Raw genomic sequence first — 18,888 nt, 5'->3', positions numbered from 1 at the left:
AATAATTAAATTACTATAATTAACGCTATTTAAAACGCGATCTCTTATTTTAATAACTAACTCTTTTTTCTTAATAACTATAAAGATATTAATAAGACTATACTTTAGAATATCGTATTGCGAAGAATATAAAATAACTCTAAGATAATTATTGCTATAGCTTTATCTAATATTACCTTTATTCTCCTTTAAGATAATATTACTACTTATTCTCGCTTTAAGATCTTTTTTAATACTATTACTTAATTTAATTATAATATATTAATAAAGTTTAATTTAGCTTAATTATTAAAGGCAATTAAGCTTATTTTCTAAGACGAGATCTTTATATAAAATCGCTACGATATTAAGACCGTTAATTATATACTTTAAGATATTTAAAAAAACTCTACTTCTTTTAATAGTATAATTATATACTTCTATAATAATTTTCGTTAAATTTTTTCGATTATTAAGAGTGCTAAGTTAGATTATATCGCTCGAGCTATATTAAGAATATTCTATCTTTAAAATTATATTTAAATTCTTAGATTAATAGAAAATATAAGACTTCGAAATTTTAATCTTACTAATTAAGGCTAAACTAATATAGAGAAATTCGCTTAAAAACTATTAGATATAGATAATAATATCTTAATAAGCTTTAAAGAATAAGAAGCTATCGATTAATTTATCGGGTAATTATTAGATAACTTTATTACTTAGCTAATTAATATTATTTATAATAATCTTAACCTATATCGAATAGCTAATTTCTATATATCTAAGGCGATTCTTTACATCTTTAATAAGAATATCGCTTAATTTAATAATTAAGTTCTTAATAAGTTCTCTAAGTTTAAGATCGTTTATAATAATAGAAATTAAGTCGTTAATAAGAAAGATAGCTTTCTTCTACTTACTAAAATAATAAATATCTTTAAATTAATCTCGCTTTTACTCTATTATTTAAAGTTAAAATAAAATTATATAATAATACTATTAAGAAATTTAAAGTAGCGTATAAATCTATATAATAAGATACGTCTATAAGTTAAGTATATTAAATCTAAAATACTCGATTATTATATTCTTAAAGGCGAATATAATAATAAATAATATTATATATTATATATCCCTCTAACTCCGCCTAATTTAAACGATCTATATACTCTCTTTCGATATATTTAATTTCTAATTCGATTAACCTTTAGTATAATAATTAATAAAATCTAAGGCTAATTATTATAGTAGATTAATTTATATCTATATCTCGAGGTTTTTACTTATAATTAATTATATATAATTCTAAATTAAATTATTAATAAGACTAGTCTATTAATTATAACTCTAGACGATTTATTAAGAAGATAATCTATTCAATTAGCGAGGTATATTAAAAATAAGATTATTAAGTAAATACTTCTTTTTTAAATAAGAATATAATTAATTAGCGATCTATAGTAATAGAAGTAAGTTATTTATTATATAGAAAGTAAGTAGAGTTTAATTTAACTTAGAGTTAGGGCTTTCACCTTCTTTATTAATTTCGTAGTAGTGAAAGTAGGTCAAAAACGCACAGCAAGCGATTAGAGTTCGATTTAACTTAGGGCTAGAACTAAAATTCCATTTAACTTAGAAAAATCCAACTCTATTCGACTTAGAAAAATGAAAAATTCAACTCCATAAATTTAATTTATAGGTCTTTACTTGTTTATTATATTTAAATAATTATAAGATTAAATTTATAGATTTCTTTTTTATTTAAAAGCTTATATATAAGTAAGTTATATTTTATTTTATAATTTAAATAAAAGAAATTTTAAAATTTTAATAAAAAATAAAAAAGTTATTTTAAAGTTAAATAATATATATTTAATTAGAGTTATTCGATTATTAAGCGAACTTTAATAAGCGAATTTTAATAAATAATATTTAAAATTTTTATTCTTTAATAATTATAAGATTAAATTTTAAGAATTTTTATATTAATTAAAAGCGTAATTATTACTTTATAATTTAAAAAAAATCTAATAAAAGATAAAAAAGTTATTCTATTTATAAGTAATATATATCTATTTTTTTAATAAGAAGTTTTAAGAGAATTAGTAAGCTAATTTAGTCGATTTAATTAAAAAATATAATAATCTTATATTAATAATAGAATAAAATGAGAAGTTTAAAAACAAATTATAAAAGCGTATAAATTTAAGTTTATTATATTCTTTAATTAAATTAATTAAATTAACTTAAGAATTCTCTTATACTTTCTTATTAAAAAAATTAATATATATTATTTATCTATAAAATAATTTTTTTATTTATTATTAAATTTTTAATTTTTTTTTTAATTATAAAGCGATAATTACGCTTTTTAATAATATAAAAAAATTTAAAATTTAATCTTATAAATATTAAAGAGTAAAGATCTTAAATATTATTTATTAAAATTCGCTTATTAAAATTCGCTTAATAGTTAAATAGCTTTAATTAAAAGATAAATAGATATTATTTAATTTTAAAATAACTTTTTTATTTTCTATTAAAATTTTAAGATATTTTATTTAAATTATAAAATAAAATATAGACTTTTTAGATAAAAAAGAAATTTATAAATTTAATTTTATAATTATTAAAGCGTAAGGAATTCAAATATCGCTTATTAAAGTTCGCTTATTAAAGATCGCTTATCTATTTACTCGATAGCCCTAATTAAAAAAATGATTATGAATTTAATTCATAGGCCTTTACTCGTTATATATACTGATATATAGTATAAAATTGTAGCAGGCTTATCGCCGCCGATTCTCATCCATAGCCAGCGAGCCGGTAACCTCACGGCGTCATGTGAGCACGCTAATCTTGTCGATGAAATCAAGTCTCGAGACGGTAAGAATTCTCGGGCCCTCTCTGGAAAATGTAATCCGAGATCGAAGACCACTGCTCAGTGGTCTTCGTTGGTAGTAAGTTCTAAAATCTGGCAGCACAGACGTAGAGCCATGAAGATCATCTCCTTGACGCTTAGTCCGTAGCTGGCTCGCTAGTTGTGTGAGGCCAAAAAGGTGCTGACAGCTTTTTTGAAGTGGTAGTTGACGATCTCGTTGGATTCGATCAATTCGATTAAGCGAGTGGATTCGTCTAGGGATCTGGAACTGCCTATGATGCCCTAGCCATCTCTATGAGCATCCCTAGATCATTCTGAAATGATATTGTTAGCAAAACATAGGATGCATCTCTGAGAGCCACCTTAAAGTTTCCGGGACAAGCGCAACTTCTTTCAGTGACTTTTGACAAATGCACGGGATCAAGATCCTGAAATAGTCTTATAGTAGCTTTATCGGTACAACACTCCAACCAGCTAGGAACTAGATGCGCTGTCTGCATGTTGAGAGAAGCTTGTGAAGCAAGGTCAAAAGAGTAACTCCAAGTATCAATGAAGTGTGATATCGATCCTGATCAAGGTCCAAAACAACTTATATAGACGATGCTTGCACACGTATATATTCAGAAGGGCACAATTGTAGTAATTAAAAGATATGAACTTGGGGATGCATCTCAGGAGAAAGGAACATAACAAAGTCATGCGAGAAAGAAGGTTTTGGCGACGGCGTGAATGTGTATTCATTTTGTTTTCGTAGGTGAATAGAAGCCGACCCTGGAGAACTCGAGGCCAGGTTTAGAGAAGGTTTCATGTCGGGTGAGAACGTAGCATAACTGGCTGCGCACGTTCGTGACCAGCAGGCGCACTGCTAGGAAAACTAGCATCTTTTGGGAGGAAAATCGATAGGACTTTGAGTTTTTGAGCATGAGAAGCCAAGTTCTCGTCCGTGAAACAGTCTGGTTGGAGGGTTTCCACGACTCGTAATGCTACCAGCTTGATACCCCGAATGGACTGAGACTCGGGAGATGTCCACAGGAAATTGACACTTCATCTGAGGGATTACCTAACATCCGAGCTTCGTTATAGGTGTTGACCTTTTCGAGTACATTGCCAATGCGTGATCGCAGTTAAAGAAACCCCTAGTGCTTAGCTGGATGCTAAACTGTTTCTCCTAGAAGGTGGCCTCCCAGCAATCCAAAGATTAAGCATGACAAACTCCTTACCCTTATCCTCCTTTTCCTCTGTTTCTCCATTTTTGTCCATTTCCTGCTGAATGTTATGCAGGAACATAAACCCACACTTCTGCAACACATTCTGGCTACCTACCGCCTCTGGCCACGTGATCGCGTTCAGATATTCCCTCTCCACATGGCCTCCTGGATACGCTATCCAATACCACTCCATCCATGCTTTCAAAGCTTCAGTCGCGTAGCCCTTCCCCCAATACTCAGGTAGGAACATGTAGCCGATCTCTGGGACGCGGTGGGCACCCATGACGCCGATGATATGATTCTCTCTATGTTCCTTATCCGCACTGTTGGGCTCGTTTCCTTCATCCTGCGTCAACTTCTGCTCTTTTGCTTCCACCTTCTCGCCCTCACTCTGGGAAGAGACCCGCAGCTCAACACAATGACTCACACACTTACCACCCTCCATTAGTCGCTCCAGAAACGCATCAAATTCCGCCTCTGTCTCTGCCTTTCTGTGTGCAAGGCATGCAGCGACGACTTGGGGATTGAAGCGTAAGAAGCGAATCACGTCTCTATCGGTAAAACGTAGAGGACGCAGAACGAGGCGATCCGTGATGATGTTGTTGAGATTGGATAGCTCGGTCATGATGGTATCACTTGGAGCCGGTATCTGGGCGAAGGCCATTTTTGGAGGTTGTTGAAGGGCTGGAGAGTGGGGAAGAACACAGCCATTGCGAGAATCTGTTAATATCGTGGGAAGAAGAATGCTGAAGTGTGAGTCGATGGCGGGGTGCAGGCGGACAAACAACATTGAATCAGCAGCCCAAACGCCAAACCTCTTTTGTTGGCCAACAAGCGAGTTGTCGGCCTCGGTCCCTTAGGAAGATAGTTTTTCGGCAGCTTGCCTGCTACTTGTACCAGAACAGTGGTCTGGATGTCATATCGATAAGGGACTGGATAGGCAGTGCGCCGCGATGGCAACAGAAGGCAGGGGGAATAAATCTATCGAGGTAGCAGGAACCGGGTCTAGATCTCGGTCTTGCCCAAGGAATCCGCCAGAGCGTCCACATCATCATCCTTCTTCTGGCTGACTTTCTGGGCCTCTTCTTGGTCCGCATCCTTCAAGATACCTTCCCTCTTGTGCTCCGCTTCCTCTTGCTCCTCTCTTTCTGCTTCGTCGTCGTCGTCCTCATCTTCATCTTCATCTTCCTCATCGCTCTCCTCCTCCAGATCGCTCAATTCATCCAATCCCCATTCCCCCTCTGCGTCGCCTGCCTTCTCCTTCCGCTCCTCCAACAGCAGTCTCAACCCTTCCACAGGCTCATCGTCCTCCGAAAACTTGTTTCCATTCAGCTCCACCCTCCTCAGCTTCACCAGCTTATCATTCGCCGCGACTAGCAGGGCGTTCACCCCCTTGGAGTCAATCTCATTATACTGCAACCTCAATACCTCCAGCAGCCCATTGTTTCCCTTCCCTAGGGCCTCAGCGAACAAAACGGCACCTCTGCTGCCTAATAGGGAGTCGCCAATCCCCAGCTCTCTGATCTGCTTCCATCCCGCAACAACTTGACTTAATGACCTGGCTCCGGTAATCGTAAAAGTATTGTCTTGCAAATCCAGTACTACAAGCTCTTGGCACCATACCAATCCTTCTGTCAATAACAGGCTGATCCCATCCTGGCGAATGCCGTTTTGCACCATCTTGACCATCTTGACCTTCCGGTGCGCTCGGTATGCTTTAGCCCACGCAGACATCGAGCCACTTTCGAGCCGATTGCGGCCGCATATTACCGTCTCTAAGTCTGGTACCGCCTTTCCAGACTTTCTGGCCTCTTCTTTGCGCTCGGCGAGGGCGGTCAAGGCGTTGGCGATCAGGGTACCCGCGTTGGGACCCAGACCGTTGTTCTGCAATATGAGATGTTGCAGGGGCACATGCTTCGACAGAAAATTTACAAGTGGTTCCACCGTGTTCAGGCCGAAAGCATTATCAGAAAGATCGACGGTATGTAGGTTCGGCAACTCAAGGAGGGCCGTGAGGAGGGACGAGAGCGCTGGGGGGATTTCAGAGAGCAGGCGCGATGTGAATATGTCGTCTAGCTTGGCTTTTTGGAGTGTTATCTTCGTTTTGAGCACTGAGGCGAGAGTCTCGCAGGCTGGAGCGCCGAGTGTGTTGCCACCAAGGTGGATTTCTGTGACTGTATTCGAGGCGATCAAGGGTTTGAGGTGGGGCTCGATGTGCTCGGCAGTGTCGAGCTTAAGGGACTGGCCCGAGAGGGAGAAGATGTTGTTGGAAGATGACATTGTATCAAAGAGTAGCAGTCTATGTTGCGGTGATACGAAAGGCTTCTGGCGTTTTTCGTCTTCTGGTTCTAGTCTTGTGCGAGTTCGACGCATCTCCCTTGAGTATTCAGATAAATAGCCGGAGAAAAGCCGTGATTTTCAGCCCTATCAAAGTTCGCCGCTTGTTCATGGCGGACACGGGGAGTAAATACGGTATATCAAAATCGCAAAGGGTTGAACTAGGGATTTTGTGTTAACATAAGCACAGAGGTAAGAATCTTAAAGGTGATTATTCGACGAACAAATGGGTATCTATCGCTCTTTCTAAGATAACGCTGCGAATGCCATGCTTGTACGCCGCCTAACCCAAATCTACACGCGCTCTCCACAAGGTCTTCACTCCTACAAGGCACTGAGCACACTCTGCACCCCCACACTCCCAGCATCCTCCCTCCTCAGCACGTATGGCCGCATATCTCCCCTTTCCCACGCCCCACCACCACCTACACCTACTCCTGCACCACCTTTCCCCCTCAACCTCTCCTTTAGCGCCTCCGGCCCTATCACGAAAAGGTTCCCAATCTCGGTCAATACTTCAAAACTCGGCTCAAAGCTGGGGTCCAGCTGCCAAGGTTTTAGTAACTCGATATACTTGCTAATGTCTTTCGTGACCACGATACCGCCGGCTGCATTCACGGAGAATTTTTTGAAGTGCTCGAAGAGCAGGGTGCGGAATGTGGTGGCGAGTTCGGTGAGGAAGGCGATGAGGTTGGGTGAAGGGGAGAGGGCTGTTAAGGCGAGGCTGTAGATGCGGGTTAGGAATTGGAAGATGGACAGGCAGGTCTAATGATTGTATTAGCGCTGGGATAAGGGATCACATGCTCGAGATCGGACGCACCGGCGTCTGAAGCTGCTCGAGCCATGCGCCTCCTCCGCCTAAAGCATCATCTCGAGGCCGGAAGTCGGTCTTGTTTTGACGAGCGAGCAATTTTGTAACCCATGTGATGACAACGTCAATGGATCTTTGCATGATACTGTTGACTTTCTCTTCCACTCTGTCTAAGGCAAGATTGGCGGTCTTCTCCATGTCGCGTCGTATCGTTACGTTGGCAGAGGCCAGTGGGATGAGCACAGCCCTGATGCAGGTATTCATTAGATTCATAATACCGATAGCTGGGCGCAGGCCGATCAGGTATGATAGATCCGGCTCGTTCTTGGCTGTCTCCTGGCTGGCGGCGATGTCATTTGCGCTGGCATGTTGTTAGACCAATGAGCGTACTAGGTGTAGACGTAGCACTTACGAGTCCAATGCCGTCTCGAGATATATTTCGCCCATGTTTCCCAGTAAGAGATGGAGGAGAGCGAAAACATCTTTTGGGGTCTCATTGCCTCCACTGAGCTCCAAACCTCGTCCTACGGCTTCGGCAAGCCATTTCAGCATACGCTTAGCATTGTCGATACTCAGAACACCGTCTTGTTCTGTAACTTCAATCTCCGTCTGGGTTTTCGCGCTCTCCGAGTCTTTCAAGCCTGCCACTCTGAGAAGCATGGCCTTTTGTGCTGGAGCCAAATCTGATGAGTCTAAACGCTCCACGTACGCATCCCGAGCAGATGCTAACATTTCACTGCCTGATTTGGCTAAAGACTTCATGAACGTGGTGGGTATCTTGCGCCTTCGAGACTGTACCCTTATCAGCGAGAAGTCTCGGTATCAGAACGATAGGGAGGTCTTACGTGAAAGATAGTAAATCTGAACAATAGCGACGAGTATAACTCCTCCAAATTCCTCTTTTCACGCTCTATGTATGACGAACCAACAAAATATGGTACAAATAAGTCGTCAAATTGTTGATCGAGAATGATTGCAATTTGCGGCGAAGCTGGTTCTGGATGCTCAGTAAGGCCGTGGGCTTTTAGGTCGTCTATCAAGGTACTGATATAGGCCCTAGCCGCTTGCAAAGATCTCAGAAAAGCAAGCGAAGAAATAGTGCTGGCCTTTTCGAGGACCATCTCGAGCCTCTGCTGTACAGATTGCTGGAAAATGCGTTGTAGGAACTTTCCCAGCACTTGGTCGGAGTAAGGAAATGCTCTCCTGATGATGATCGATTCCTCTTGCATGACAACCTTGACTTCGTCGATCAACGACTGAAGAGTGGGCTCAACGCTAGGAGGCTCAGCATCTGGATCTGCCAATCGATCCCAAGTCTCAGCATCTCCAGCGACTTCGTCCGTGATGAGCTGGTTCCGTTGGATGAAGAAATCGTGCTGATTGACGAAAGCTGCAATGACGCTTGCACCATCGTTGAAGTCGTGAAGAACGTTGGCACACTCTCGCATCCCCTCGAAATTTTCCCTTCGGTAGAAGTCGTCGAAAGACTTGAGCAGATCCTTTTCCAGCGTTTCAGAGAACTTCTCAATTAGCTCTCTGGTGTTGTGATGCCGCCTTGTTCGATCGTAGTCCTTTCCGTAGGTACCATTGACGCCATTGACCTCTTTTGCATTGCCGTTGACATGGGTCCAATTCTCAGGCTCAAGTCGTTGACTGATCCTCATCAATTGTCGGGCAATACGTGCGCATCTAACCTTGCCCTCCCCGCTGCCTTGCCGCCTGATGTCTTCCAGCAATATCAGCTCGCCACGCTCGCTGACTTCCATCCAGCATTGGATCAGAAACTTCGCATCCAACGCCCTCTGCCGTTGCCTGTCAAGATCTTCAAGCTTTTCACCAATCTTCACCACCTCATTGCCTCCATTATCATACTGGTCCCCATTGAGAGATGCGTCAAGAAGGTTGAACGAGTTGACAGTCTGTTCAAGCCTTCGGCTTAGAGTTTGGACATTGGTATTATGCTGTGCTTCTGCTCGTCGTACTGCCCCCGACAGTTCATTTTCCTTTGATTCCAAGTCTCCGGAGAGATCGCCCATTCGGTTGAGGGCATGCTCGAAGCTGCGTATGAGGGGCTTTGGGTCGAATGCATTGCTTTGATGCGCTGGACCGGATCTGCGATTGGGAGGAACGGCGCTGTCGGAAAGAGCTTCCACAAAGTCTTTGACAATGAAGTCACGATCTGAGAAGGTATCAAGGGTGAAGATGGGTGCCTGGGGAAATACTGATCTAGCGGAGTAAGTCGAAGGGGGGTGAGAATTTGAGATTTGGCTTGAGGTGGCTGGCATTCTGCTATTCAATAAGAGCTGGTGACGAAGCAATCACTATCATTAGCAGAAAGACCGTGACCTCCACACGAGAAGCATCATAGTTCGAGTTGTGGTGCACTGTTGGAGCTGATCGAAGGGTAGGAGCTTGACAGTGGATTGCCGCGTGCGGAATTTCGCCGCATTTGATAGGCACAGCTACTCTTTGACAGCACCATTAAAATGCTCTGTATACTACGATTGCTCATCCTGAATACTAATCTAGGAATGTTAGTATCAACCACGGTGCCTGACAGCTGACTCCAGTGTGCCTCGTAGCACAACTTCTTCTGGGAAGCGGATATACTGTCTCGCTCGCCTTTTTCTCACCTGTCCCTTGTTTGAAGATGGTCGCTTCTCGAGAGACAAAGATATATCGGCAAGATGCTCGAAGCAAAGGCAGCTTCCTCTCTCCCGAGCAGAGGGAGGATATGCTCAACCCTTACCTTCCAGCGCCTCCTTTGAGCAGGACTCCAGCTCCAGCTCTTCGAAAACGAAGGTCGCAGCCTGTCCAGACTTTCCTAAAACAACAATTGCATCTGCTCGTCTTCATAATAATACATACGCTATTCTCAGTCTACATCCGGATACGGCAGACCTATCATATCCTTCTCGATCGCGTCTTTGCCATTCTTTACTACCATCATAGAGCGCCAGAGCTTATTCGGCAAGACGTGAAAAATCTCAGCAGGATACCGGGGCATCTGAGTGTGATTCTAGAATTGAAAGGAGAGGAGAGGGGCACTGCGGCCTTGGGGGCTTTGATGGATGAGGTGGCAGAGATATCGGCATGGTGTTCTTGCGTGGGGATACCGATGCTCAGCGTATATGAAAGGACCGGTATGATCCATCGTCTTGAAGAGATATGGCGATGCTGATCTGACGAAGGTATCTTGAAGGCCTACATTCCAACAACTCATCGGACTGTCACCAAGAAACTGCACAATTACTTTGGACGTTATATACCATCTCTCCAGGTTCGAGCGCCTCACGTACCCTCTTATCTGAATGGTGGCAGCTCTGAAGAGGGTGGTGTGTCAATTTTATCAGGTACGTCAATCTTATTATGCATTATTCCGCATAAGGGGCTGATGACGGAGCCTAGGCCATCTCTCGATACTCCTCCTTTCCGCCGAAGATGGTCGCTCAACTCTTGTAGACTTGACCAAGACCCTGGCAGAGATGTCGCAGCGGAAGAAGTTGTCCCCAAATGACATATCCTTGGACTTGGTAGATGCGGAGATCACGGAAAGTGTCATGGGGGAGCCGGATCTACTTGTGCTTTTTGGACCAAGCGTGGAACTGCAGGGCTATCCCCCTTGGCAAGTTCGATTAACCGAGGTTTACCACATGCAAGATAACACTGGCGTTGGGTATCAGGTCTTTTTGAGAGCTTTGCATAACTACGCGAAAGCGTCTATGAGGCTTGGAAGGTAAAGCAAGAAGAAATGGGTCAAGTACAGGTTTCAAATGGAACCTGGGAAGTTCACCGAAGTCCACCGCTGGAAGCCCAATGCGAGAGAAAGTCGAGACTGGAATATTTAATTTTCGAACACCTCCATAATGCAAGCCAAGGACTGTGGGGAGGGTCATGAATGGCACCTACACCTGCATGTGCTTTTCGGGGAAAAGGTCTCGAAGTAAGAATCCAAGCTTTCATACTTCTCGTGTGAGTCATTGTAAGAATCAGGACCTGATAGTAGAATTGGCAGTATGCAGTGCGGATCTTAAATAGTCGAGATCGAGCCAATGGCAGTCTTTCAGCCGCTGCGGTGTGAATTCGTCACTTCGACGTGACACTGCAATTTCGAGCAACAGCACTTCTCTCACATGTACACATCCACACATCCCACAACCAAATCGTGTGAACTGAGTAACTCTCTTTTGCCCTTAAACATCGTCACGCCATGGGTGTTTTCAATTCCAAGCAAGTCAGACCGAAGCACACGAAGCGGGACGGTACCCCGACATCTCCTCAAGGAGCAGTGTGCCCTCCTGGAACCTTATGGTACGACGAGACTTGTGCCGACCCCAATCAGGAATCACATGGCTGCTTTGTAGCTGATCCTTGCGAGGGTCTAACAGTCGCGGCCGCGTCCACATCAGGTGAGCCACGCTTCTGTTTCGAACCTCGCCCACCAGACCTTGCGTGTCTGATTGTGCAAAGGAGTGCCAGTCAAGTACACGAAGCGCGCCTCTGAAACCGAAAATTGTGCTCCTGAATCATTCTACAACACTACTTGCGGCTTGCCCGGCTACTTCTTCTATGGCTGCTTTGATCCGGATCCTTGCTCCAGTGCCTCGTCGGAGGCAGCCGCTGCATCCACATCTGGTGAGTAGCGTTCTTCTTTTAAACCCTATCGGCCAGGCCATACGTCTCTTAATCACTCAAGTACACGAAGAGGGCCGCTCAACCAGCATGTCCTCCTGAATACTCATTTTAAAAACTTGTTTGCGATGAGACAGGGTACTTCGAGGGCTAATCTACTAAGGAATCTTGCGACCATGGTAATAATGATGATATCTTATCATTTGTACAGACTCTAGGCGCACGCGAACTGACAATGAATCTTTTCTCAGCTGCTGCTATATCATCAGCCTCTGCTGCTGCTGCTACGTCGACTCAGACCAGCACAAAGACCAGTACGGCTCATACCAAGACAACTTCTTCAACCTCTCCAATCTCCTCAACCTCCTTAACTTCCTCAACTTCCTCAACTCCCTCAACTCCCTCAACTTCTTCCAGAAATCTACGCTCTTCTTCGAGTTTTCCCCCGGCTTCCAGTCAAACAAGTTCAACAGTTTCTTCCAGCAAAGCAAGTTCAACGCCTCCTCCTACATCCGCTCATACAGCAATTCCTATCGCAGCTACCTCATCAGCACCAGTTGCGACTGTGCATTCTTCCTCGTCTTCGCACTCAAACACGGCAGCAGTCGCTGCTGGAACCGTTGGAGCTATCATTGGGGCCATCATTGCATTGATATTGATATTGGTCGTACTCAGATGGCATAAGAGACGCACAGAGGACAAAGTACGGGCGACTGAGCAGGACAATGATCTGCGATTGCAAGGAGTTGATGCGAGTGGCGCAGGGAATGCTTTCCAAGATAAAGATGGTAGTGGTAAGTCATGGGATTCTGCTCAAGTTACCCCCTTCCAACCAAGCTATCCCAACAAGGTGCCTCTAAGCGGTACCTCCCTGACCGTATGATCATCCCTCTTCCCGTGACCAGCGTTCTTTCGGGCACTTCTATGGATGTTCCTAGCGGTTAGTTGCAGTGGACCATGCATATAGGCTAATCGCTCTGCACAGAAACCGCTCCTGCATCCAGAGACGCTGACCATAATTCTTTGTGGTACCCTGGGACGAACAATGCAGGCGTTGACGGACATGCTGCATACAAGCGAAGCGATCCGTGTTCACCCTCGCGGCCCTGGTCACCCATCCAGCCAGGTCCCGAAATGCTGGGTTCAACGCCCGACCCAATCGGGAAGCAACCTGAGCTAGAGGTACCTGCATTCCACATCCCAGCCGAGCTTCCGCCCAACGCCGAGCGCTCTTCGATTAACACTCCCCGGCAAACACCCAGTCCCTCAAGAGTGAACAGTAGTGGCCATGGCGGCCTTCGCCAAACAGCGGATGGATCAGTGATGCATCCAAATCTGGATGGAGGCCATGGTGGTAAGAAGACCGGGGAGAGTCATGTTACGAGCTGGATGAGCTACGATGGCGATGGATCAAGTCTTGTACAGTAGAAGGAGACAAGCAAGGTTGGGAACCCGTTTCAAGATCAACAGCAGAGCATCGCCAATTCGCCACTATCGCAGTCAGCGGCAGCGCCCGCCTGGAGCGCCGAGGGCTAGCAGGCCCGGGGCTGCTACCGACTCGCTTTTGGTCAACCTCATTAGAGGGTACCTTATTGCTTCCTGTACTTGTATCTACTAGTTACTCTCCATTAGCTTGCGAACGTTGAAACTACGTACAGTACACAAGATACCTGAGGCTCTTGCATGCATGATCTTCGATTACATAGTCCCTGGTCTCCGTCGAAGCCAACGCTCCTTCAGGTGTCACCACCTACTACCGGAAAGAGATCGGATCGTCACCCAAGGAGGTAAAAGGTAGGTGGTATTAGACACGTCTGAGAACTGAGGCAATGTGGAGCCTTATGCAGGCTAACCCTATATAGCATAGCTTACCAGGTACCTAGCTTGGTGGGGTGTTGAGGAAGACTTCGTCCCTGGACTCTACATCTTCTTCTATCCCACTACATTACGAAAGGGTTTCTGATCCTTGTTCTTTAATATGCTACCAGCACAAGATGCAAGCGGGAGTTCTCCGGTAGAATATTACAGGAGCGCTAGAGAGATTAAGCAAGAGGCAACCATCCCACCATCCGACTTCACCAGCCTAGTCATGCAAGATCCTCCTCATCCTGGGAGTTCCCACTGCCAGTAACCACTTCCAGCAGGTCGGAAAAACGCCTCTTGATAGACACTGCCATTTGCATGAAAGGGTCACCTTGTTGATAGCCGTCTCCTTGGGGAAAAGCACACGACCTAGGCCGTAACATGCAACAGAAGAACAGAGATGAACAGAGCTTGTTCATCGATAGCAAATAATGGGAGAATACTGTAATGTTCCAAACCGTATCTATGCAATGCGAGTGTGACCGAGAACGGTGACGACATCTATATGCGCACCACACCCACCGTATATAAGCCGACATGTACCTATCATTATTGTCGTCAAGCTATCCGTTACGTGGGATTTAGGTACTTGAAACTTTCACACCAAAGGACAAAGTCGATAAACCAAGGTAGGTGTCTCGGACTATCCTCCTAGTGTCTACAAGCTAATCTATATCTCAGAGCTAATGGGCACCCCTCCTTCTATCTTGAGCGACGCCTAGACAAAGTACTTGTCATGTCTACTACGTAGCATGACCTCCATCCTTCTTTTCCTTGCTCACGAGTACCGACGACCAACACACACACACACGGTAGTTTTTGTTGCACCTTGGCTGCAAGCTGATAAGCTCTCACGTGCATCCACCTCGAATTAAGACAAGACTGCTGTATGCAGGTCAGCTTCCTGCTCTGGAAGTGACCTCAGCGCCTGCCACCTGCTTCTCCATGCGACCTGGACCACCACATCTCCTTCCTCATGGGGAGGAGATGTCTGCTGCACTTGTTGATAAGGTATCTGAGTGAAGAAAAGAACGGTTGGACCTGCAGGTCGTGATGCATTCGAAAAACTGGTTCTTAAAGAGGCCCCTCACCTTCTCAGATCTTTCCCATCAGGTGAAATCAACAGCTTGCTCTCACTATGCGTTTTACTCTCCTCACCCTCGGGGCTTTGGTGGCCAGCGTCATTGCTGCCCCCTCATCCACACATGTCCTGCATGAGAAGCGTAGTACTTTGCCCTTCGGTTGGGAAAGACACAACAAGCTCCCCAGCCATGAGATATTGCCCATGCGGATCGGACTCAAGCAAAGCAACTTGGATAAAGCCGAAGAGTTCCTCATGGAAGTTTCCCATCCCAGCTCACCAAAATACGGGCAACACTGGTCCGCAAAGAAGGTTGCCGAGACCTTTGCACCCAGCCGAGAATCTTTCGATGCGGTAACTGTGTGGTTGAAGAGCTCTGGCATTTCGTCTGAGCGAATTTCCAGGTCTCAGTCCATGGGATGGTTGACTTTCGATGCTACCGTCGCCGAGGCCGAGAATCTGCTGAAGACGGAATTCTTCATGCACAAGCATACCACTGGCAAACCCCATGTCGGTTGCAAGGACTATTCCATCCCCGAATTTGTCCAGCCTCATGTGGACTTTATCACGCCCACTGTCCACTTTGACACGAAAATCCCTCAAGGTAGACACATGGAGAAGCGAGATATGCCCCTCGAGAAACGAGCTCCGCCGACGATTGCTGCTGCAGGAGTGCCGGTAGAATCCAAGGCCGCCGTGCACAAGATCACAGACCCTAGTGGTGGCTATCTTCCTAAGAAGGGAGCTGATATCAACATTCAGAGTATCATCACAGAACTTGAAACCTGTGACGAATTCATCGTGCCTGATTGCTTGCGTGCGCTCTACAGCTTCCCTCCCAACTTTGCTGCAAATTCTAAGAACAGCTTTGGGTATGTGAATTTACTATCTGAACACACTTAAATATTGCTAACCAGACATCTTTCTCAGCATCGTTGAATACACACCGGAAGCCTATCTTCAGGGCGATCTGGATCTCTTCTTTGCCAACTTTTCCAAGAACCAAGTCCAGAAGACTCCTACTTTCGATTCCATCGATGGTGGTGTCCTGCAGACGACGGAGGAAAGCTTCGAATACAACGGCGAGTCGGACCTGGATCTTGAGTATGCCATGACTCTGGTCAATCCCCAGCCCGTCACACTGTATCAAGCGGGAGACTTGATTGAGGGTGCTTCTTTCAACAACTTCCTCGACGCCATCGACGGCTCATACTGTACCTACGAGGGAGGAGATGATCCAACTCAGGACGCTGTCTATCCTGATCCCTTCGGTGGCTACGAAGGCCCCGAGAATTGTGGTGGCTTTGCCGCGACGAAGGTTATCTCGACTTCGTACGCCTACAATGAAGCAGACTTGACCGCGTTCTATGAGATGCGCCAATGCAATGAGTACATGAAGCTTGGTCTTCAAGGAACTACTTTTTTCTACTCCTCTGGAGACTACGGCGTTGCCGGAAACGGTGGTCAATGCATCGCCGCCAACGGCAGCTACAACGATGGCACCTCCGGCAGGTTCAATCCATCCTTCCCAGGAACATGCCCCTACATTACATCAGTCGGAGCCACACAAATCAAGCCCGGCGCCTCGGTCACCCAGCCGGAAGAAGCCTGTGAAACAGTCATCTTCTCCGGCGGCGGCTTCTCCAACGTCTTCCCTCTTCCCTCTTACCAAGCGGCAGCAGTGAAGTCGTTCTTTGCCAATCACCCACCTCCATACACCTCCGCTCAGTACAACAATTCTCAGCAGACTCGAGGTTTTCCCGATATATCCGCCAACGGCGCGAACTACGTGATTGCAGTCGACGGCACCTTTTCCCTTGTCTACGGCACCTCTGCATCTTCGCCTGTGGCTGCGTCCATTTTCACCCTTGTCAATGAGGCTAGGCTTGCAATTGGAAAGAGCTCCGTCGGTTTTATCAATCCTGTCCTTTACGCTCATCCTGGGGATCTGAACGATATCACGAGTGGAGGAAATATGGGGTGTGGGACTCCGGGATTTACAGCGACAACGGGGTGGGATCCAGTGACAGGGCTGGGAACTCCGAATTTCCCTAAGCTGGTAGCTACGTTTCTGCGATTGTGAGAGGACCGTTACGGGAATATGGGCCAAGAGCCTTGGATATTGGTGATCGGAAGCTAGTATATAAGGGAATGGCAATACAACATGATTCCCAAAGCTTTAGCATTCAATTTGAAGCCCAGCGTGTAACATTTAAACACAGAACCCTCTCCGTAGTCACTATGCCTTTCGACAGCCTGACTTCCCACATTTTGAATTTCGTTTTCTTGGCATGTCCCTTGGTAGGGCTGAGACTAGGGTCCAAAGAGACTTAAAACTTTTCCGCAGATCCAATCTTCGACCTCAAATCCACCAGACTCCTTTCAATCCTCTCCAAGCAGACCATCTCCAACCTGCACTTGTCTTTGTACTTTGTAATCACAATGTAGGTCCTAAATCCTTCACCCACCTGGCGAATGCTAATGCTCCAACCCAAGGCTCTGCCTCCGTCGAACAGCGCTGCGCGTGCTCTCTTCCTCTCCCTCTGTATTCATCTCGATACCAGCAAGCAAAGCGCGATCAATTACACATCTCGCATACCCAGTCTCCTTCAGAAAATCCCAGGGTGCAGCCTTTCTGCCCCTCCAGCGAAGACACTACGCCGACGAACCAGCTACACAATCCGAGCCCGAAGCAGATGGAGCAACCGAAGCCCAACATGGCGACAACTCGATAGCTGCCTCTGCAGACGCCGATGCTGATGCCAACACTTTCACACCCGCTGAACAAGCCGAAGAAAGCGCCGCTGCATCAGAGGTCAAGTCCGCAACCGAGAAAGCTACCGAGCAAGCCTCCTCTACCGCCGGTTCAGTGAAATCCGCCGCCCAAACAGCTGGGGGAGCCGTTACTGGTGCTGCGCAAAGTCTTGGTGCTGCTGCCGGATTTGGGTCGCAGGGATCGGAAACTGGCAGTGACGCTCCACCTGCAGAGACGTCTAAAACGGTATATGTGGGGAATATATTCTTTGATGTGAGGAGCGAGGACTTGAAGAAGGACTTTGAGAGGGCGGGACCGGTGGTTGATGTGAAGATTATAATGGATCCGAGAGGTTTGAGTAAAGGGTTCGTCACCGTCTTCCCTGCCTTCTTTCAGATGCCCCTGCACATAAATCCACTTGCACCTAAATGGCAGTTGCTAATATTGTGCCTGGTTGACATAGATTCGGCTACGTCAACTTCGAAACCGTCGAAGCCGCCCAGCGCGCCATCGAACTCTTCAACATGCAAAACTACGAAGGCCGCCGTCTCTCCGTCCAATTTTCGCTCTCCCGCACATCTGTCCCTCCCCCACGCACGCCTTACGCAAACCCCGCGGATCGCCCAATGCACCCTCCCACCAAGACTCTCTTCGTAGGAAACATGTCCTTCGATATGAGTGATCGCGACTTGAATAGTCTATTTAGAGAGATCAAGAATGTGATTGATGTGAGGGTAGCAATTGATAGGAGGACGGGACAGCCTAGAGGCTTTGCGCATGCGGATTTTACGGATGTAGAGAGTGCGGAGAGGGCTATGAAGGAGTTGTCAGGCAAAGTGGTCTGTGGGAGACCCTTGAGAATTGATTTCTCGCTGAGTGCGGGAAGGGCGGCTGTTGGGGGTTCGTAAGTCTGGGATAGAAAATGATGGTGGATGAGGAGGTTGTGCTTTGTGGGGATGCATGTGTGGAAGGGAAGTGGAGAGCTGTGAGATCGAATCGGGTGTGCAATGGTTCGTTTCTTCGTGTACTTGACAAATGATCGATACAAGGATTAATTCTGAGAGCTTTGTTGTACACTATGCATAGCTAAAAGGGAACACTCAATCATCTCACCTCACGGTTCCTTTCAAGGTTTTCGGCCTGCCGCTCTTGACGCTTTTCTTTCTCCAGAGAGGAGGTACTTCAGTATCGTTGGAAGACGCTTGACAGCTTGCAAGCCACGGGCATTCCGCGCCCAACACGAGAAGACCGTTCGTTCCCCTCTCAAACCTGTTCAGGTACCAGTAACGATCGCTCAGGGATCTTCTGAGTATGTAGTAGCATTCGTCCAATCATCGC

General features: G+C 45.6%; 7 protein-coding genes across 7 annotated transcripts; 4 read left to right on the top strand and 3 right to left on the bottom strand.

Annotated features, from left to right (window-relative positions):
• Positions 1–4,006: 4,006 nt before the first annotated feature.
• On the bottom strand, positions 4,007–4,735 carry HO173_009344 (uncharacterized protein; the record flags this gene model as incomplete). The annotated part of the gene is made up of 1 exon (XM_037311234.1): positions 4,007–4,735. The coding sequence occupies one exon, from the start codon at positions 4,733–4,735 to the stop codon at positions 4,007–4,009; it is 729 nt and encodes a 242-aa protein (XP_037161891.1).
• A 341-nt stretch (positions 4,736–5,076) lies between these two features.
• On the bottom strand, positions 5,077–6,444 carry HO173_009343 (uncharacterized protein; the record flags this gene model as incomplete). Its single annotated transcript, XM_037311233.1, has 1 exon — positions 5,077–6,444. One exon carries the CDS (start codon positions 6,442–6,444, stop codon positions 5,077–5,079), a length of 1,368 nt encoding a protein of 455 aa, XP_037161890.1.
• A 288-nt stretch (positions 6,445–6,732) lies between these two features.
• HO173_009342 (uncharacterized protein) lies at positions 6,733–9,504 on the bottom strand (the record flags this gene model as incomplete). Its single annotated transcript, XM_037311232.1, has 4 exons — positions 6,733–7,173; positions 7,229–7,580; positions 7,632–8,011; positions 8,065–9,504. The coding sequence occupies 4 exons, from the start codon at positions 9,502–9,504 to the stop codon at positions 6,733–6,735; spliced, it is 2,613 nt and encodes an 870-aa protein (XP_037161889.1).
• A 365-nt stretch (positions 9,505–9,869) lies between these two features.
• HO173_009341 (uncharacterized protein) lies at positions 9,870–10,959 on the top strand (the record flags this gene model as incomplete). Its single annotated transcript, XM_037311231.1, has 3 exons — positions 9,870–10,362; positions 10,411–10,572; positions 10,628–10,959. 3 exons carry the CDS (start codon positions 9,870–9,872, stop codon positions 10,957–10,959), a joined length of 987 nt encoding a protein of 328 aa, XP_037161888.1.
• Positions 10,960–11,429: 470 nt separating this feature from the next.
• Positions 11,430–13,279, top strand: HO173_009340 (uncharacterized protein; the record flags this gene model as incomplete). Its single annotated transcript, XM_037311230.1, has 4 exons — positions 11,430–11,628; positions 11,690–11,854; positions 12,103–12,645; positions 12,837–13,279. The coding sequence occupies 4 exons, from the start codon at positions 11,430–11,432 to the stop codon at positions 13,277–13,279; spliced, it is 1,350 nt and encodes a 449-aa protein (XP_037161887.1).
• Positions 13,280–14,852: 1,573 nt separating this feature from the next.
• On the top strand, positions 14,853–16,878 carry HO173_009338 (uncharacterized protein; the record flags this gene model as incomplete). The annotated part of the gene is made up of 2 exons (XM_037311229.1): positions 14,853–15,667; positions 15,726–16,878. 2 exons carry the CDS (start codon positions 14,853–14,855, stop codon positions 16,876–16,878), a joined length of 1,968 nt encoding a protein of 655 aa, XP_037161886.1.
• An 81-nt stretch (positions 16,879–16,959) lies between these two features.
• HO173_009337 (uncharacterized protein) lies at positions 16,960–18,458 on the top strand (the record flags this gene model as incomplete). The annotated part of the gene is made up of 3 exons (XM_037311228.1): positions 16,960–17,000; positions 17,292–17,915; positions 18,014–18,458. 3 exons carry the CDS (start codon positions 16,960–16,962, stop codon positions 18,456–18,458), a joined length of 1,110 nt encoding a protein of 369 aa, XP_037161885.1.
• Positions 18,459–18,888: the final 430 nt, after the last annotated feature.

The sequence above is a fragment of the Letharia columbiana genome, assembly GCF_014066305.1.
Source record: "Letharia columbiana isolate WasteWater2 chromosome Unknown Sc0000039_s0, whole genome shotgun sequence".
NCBI lineage: Eukaryota > Fungi > Ascomycota > Lecanoromycetes > Lecanorales > Parmeliaceae > Letharia > Letharia columbiana.
The sequence above is the reverse complement of the archived record's forward strand: the minus strand, read 5'-3'. Positions and strand labels throughout refer to the sequence as shown.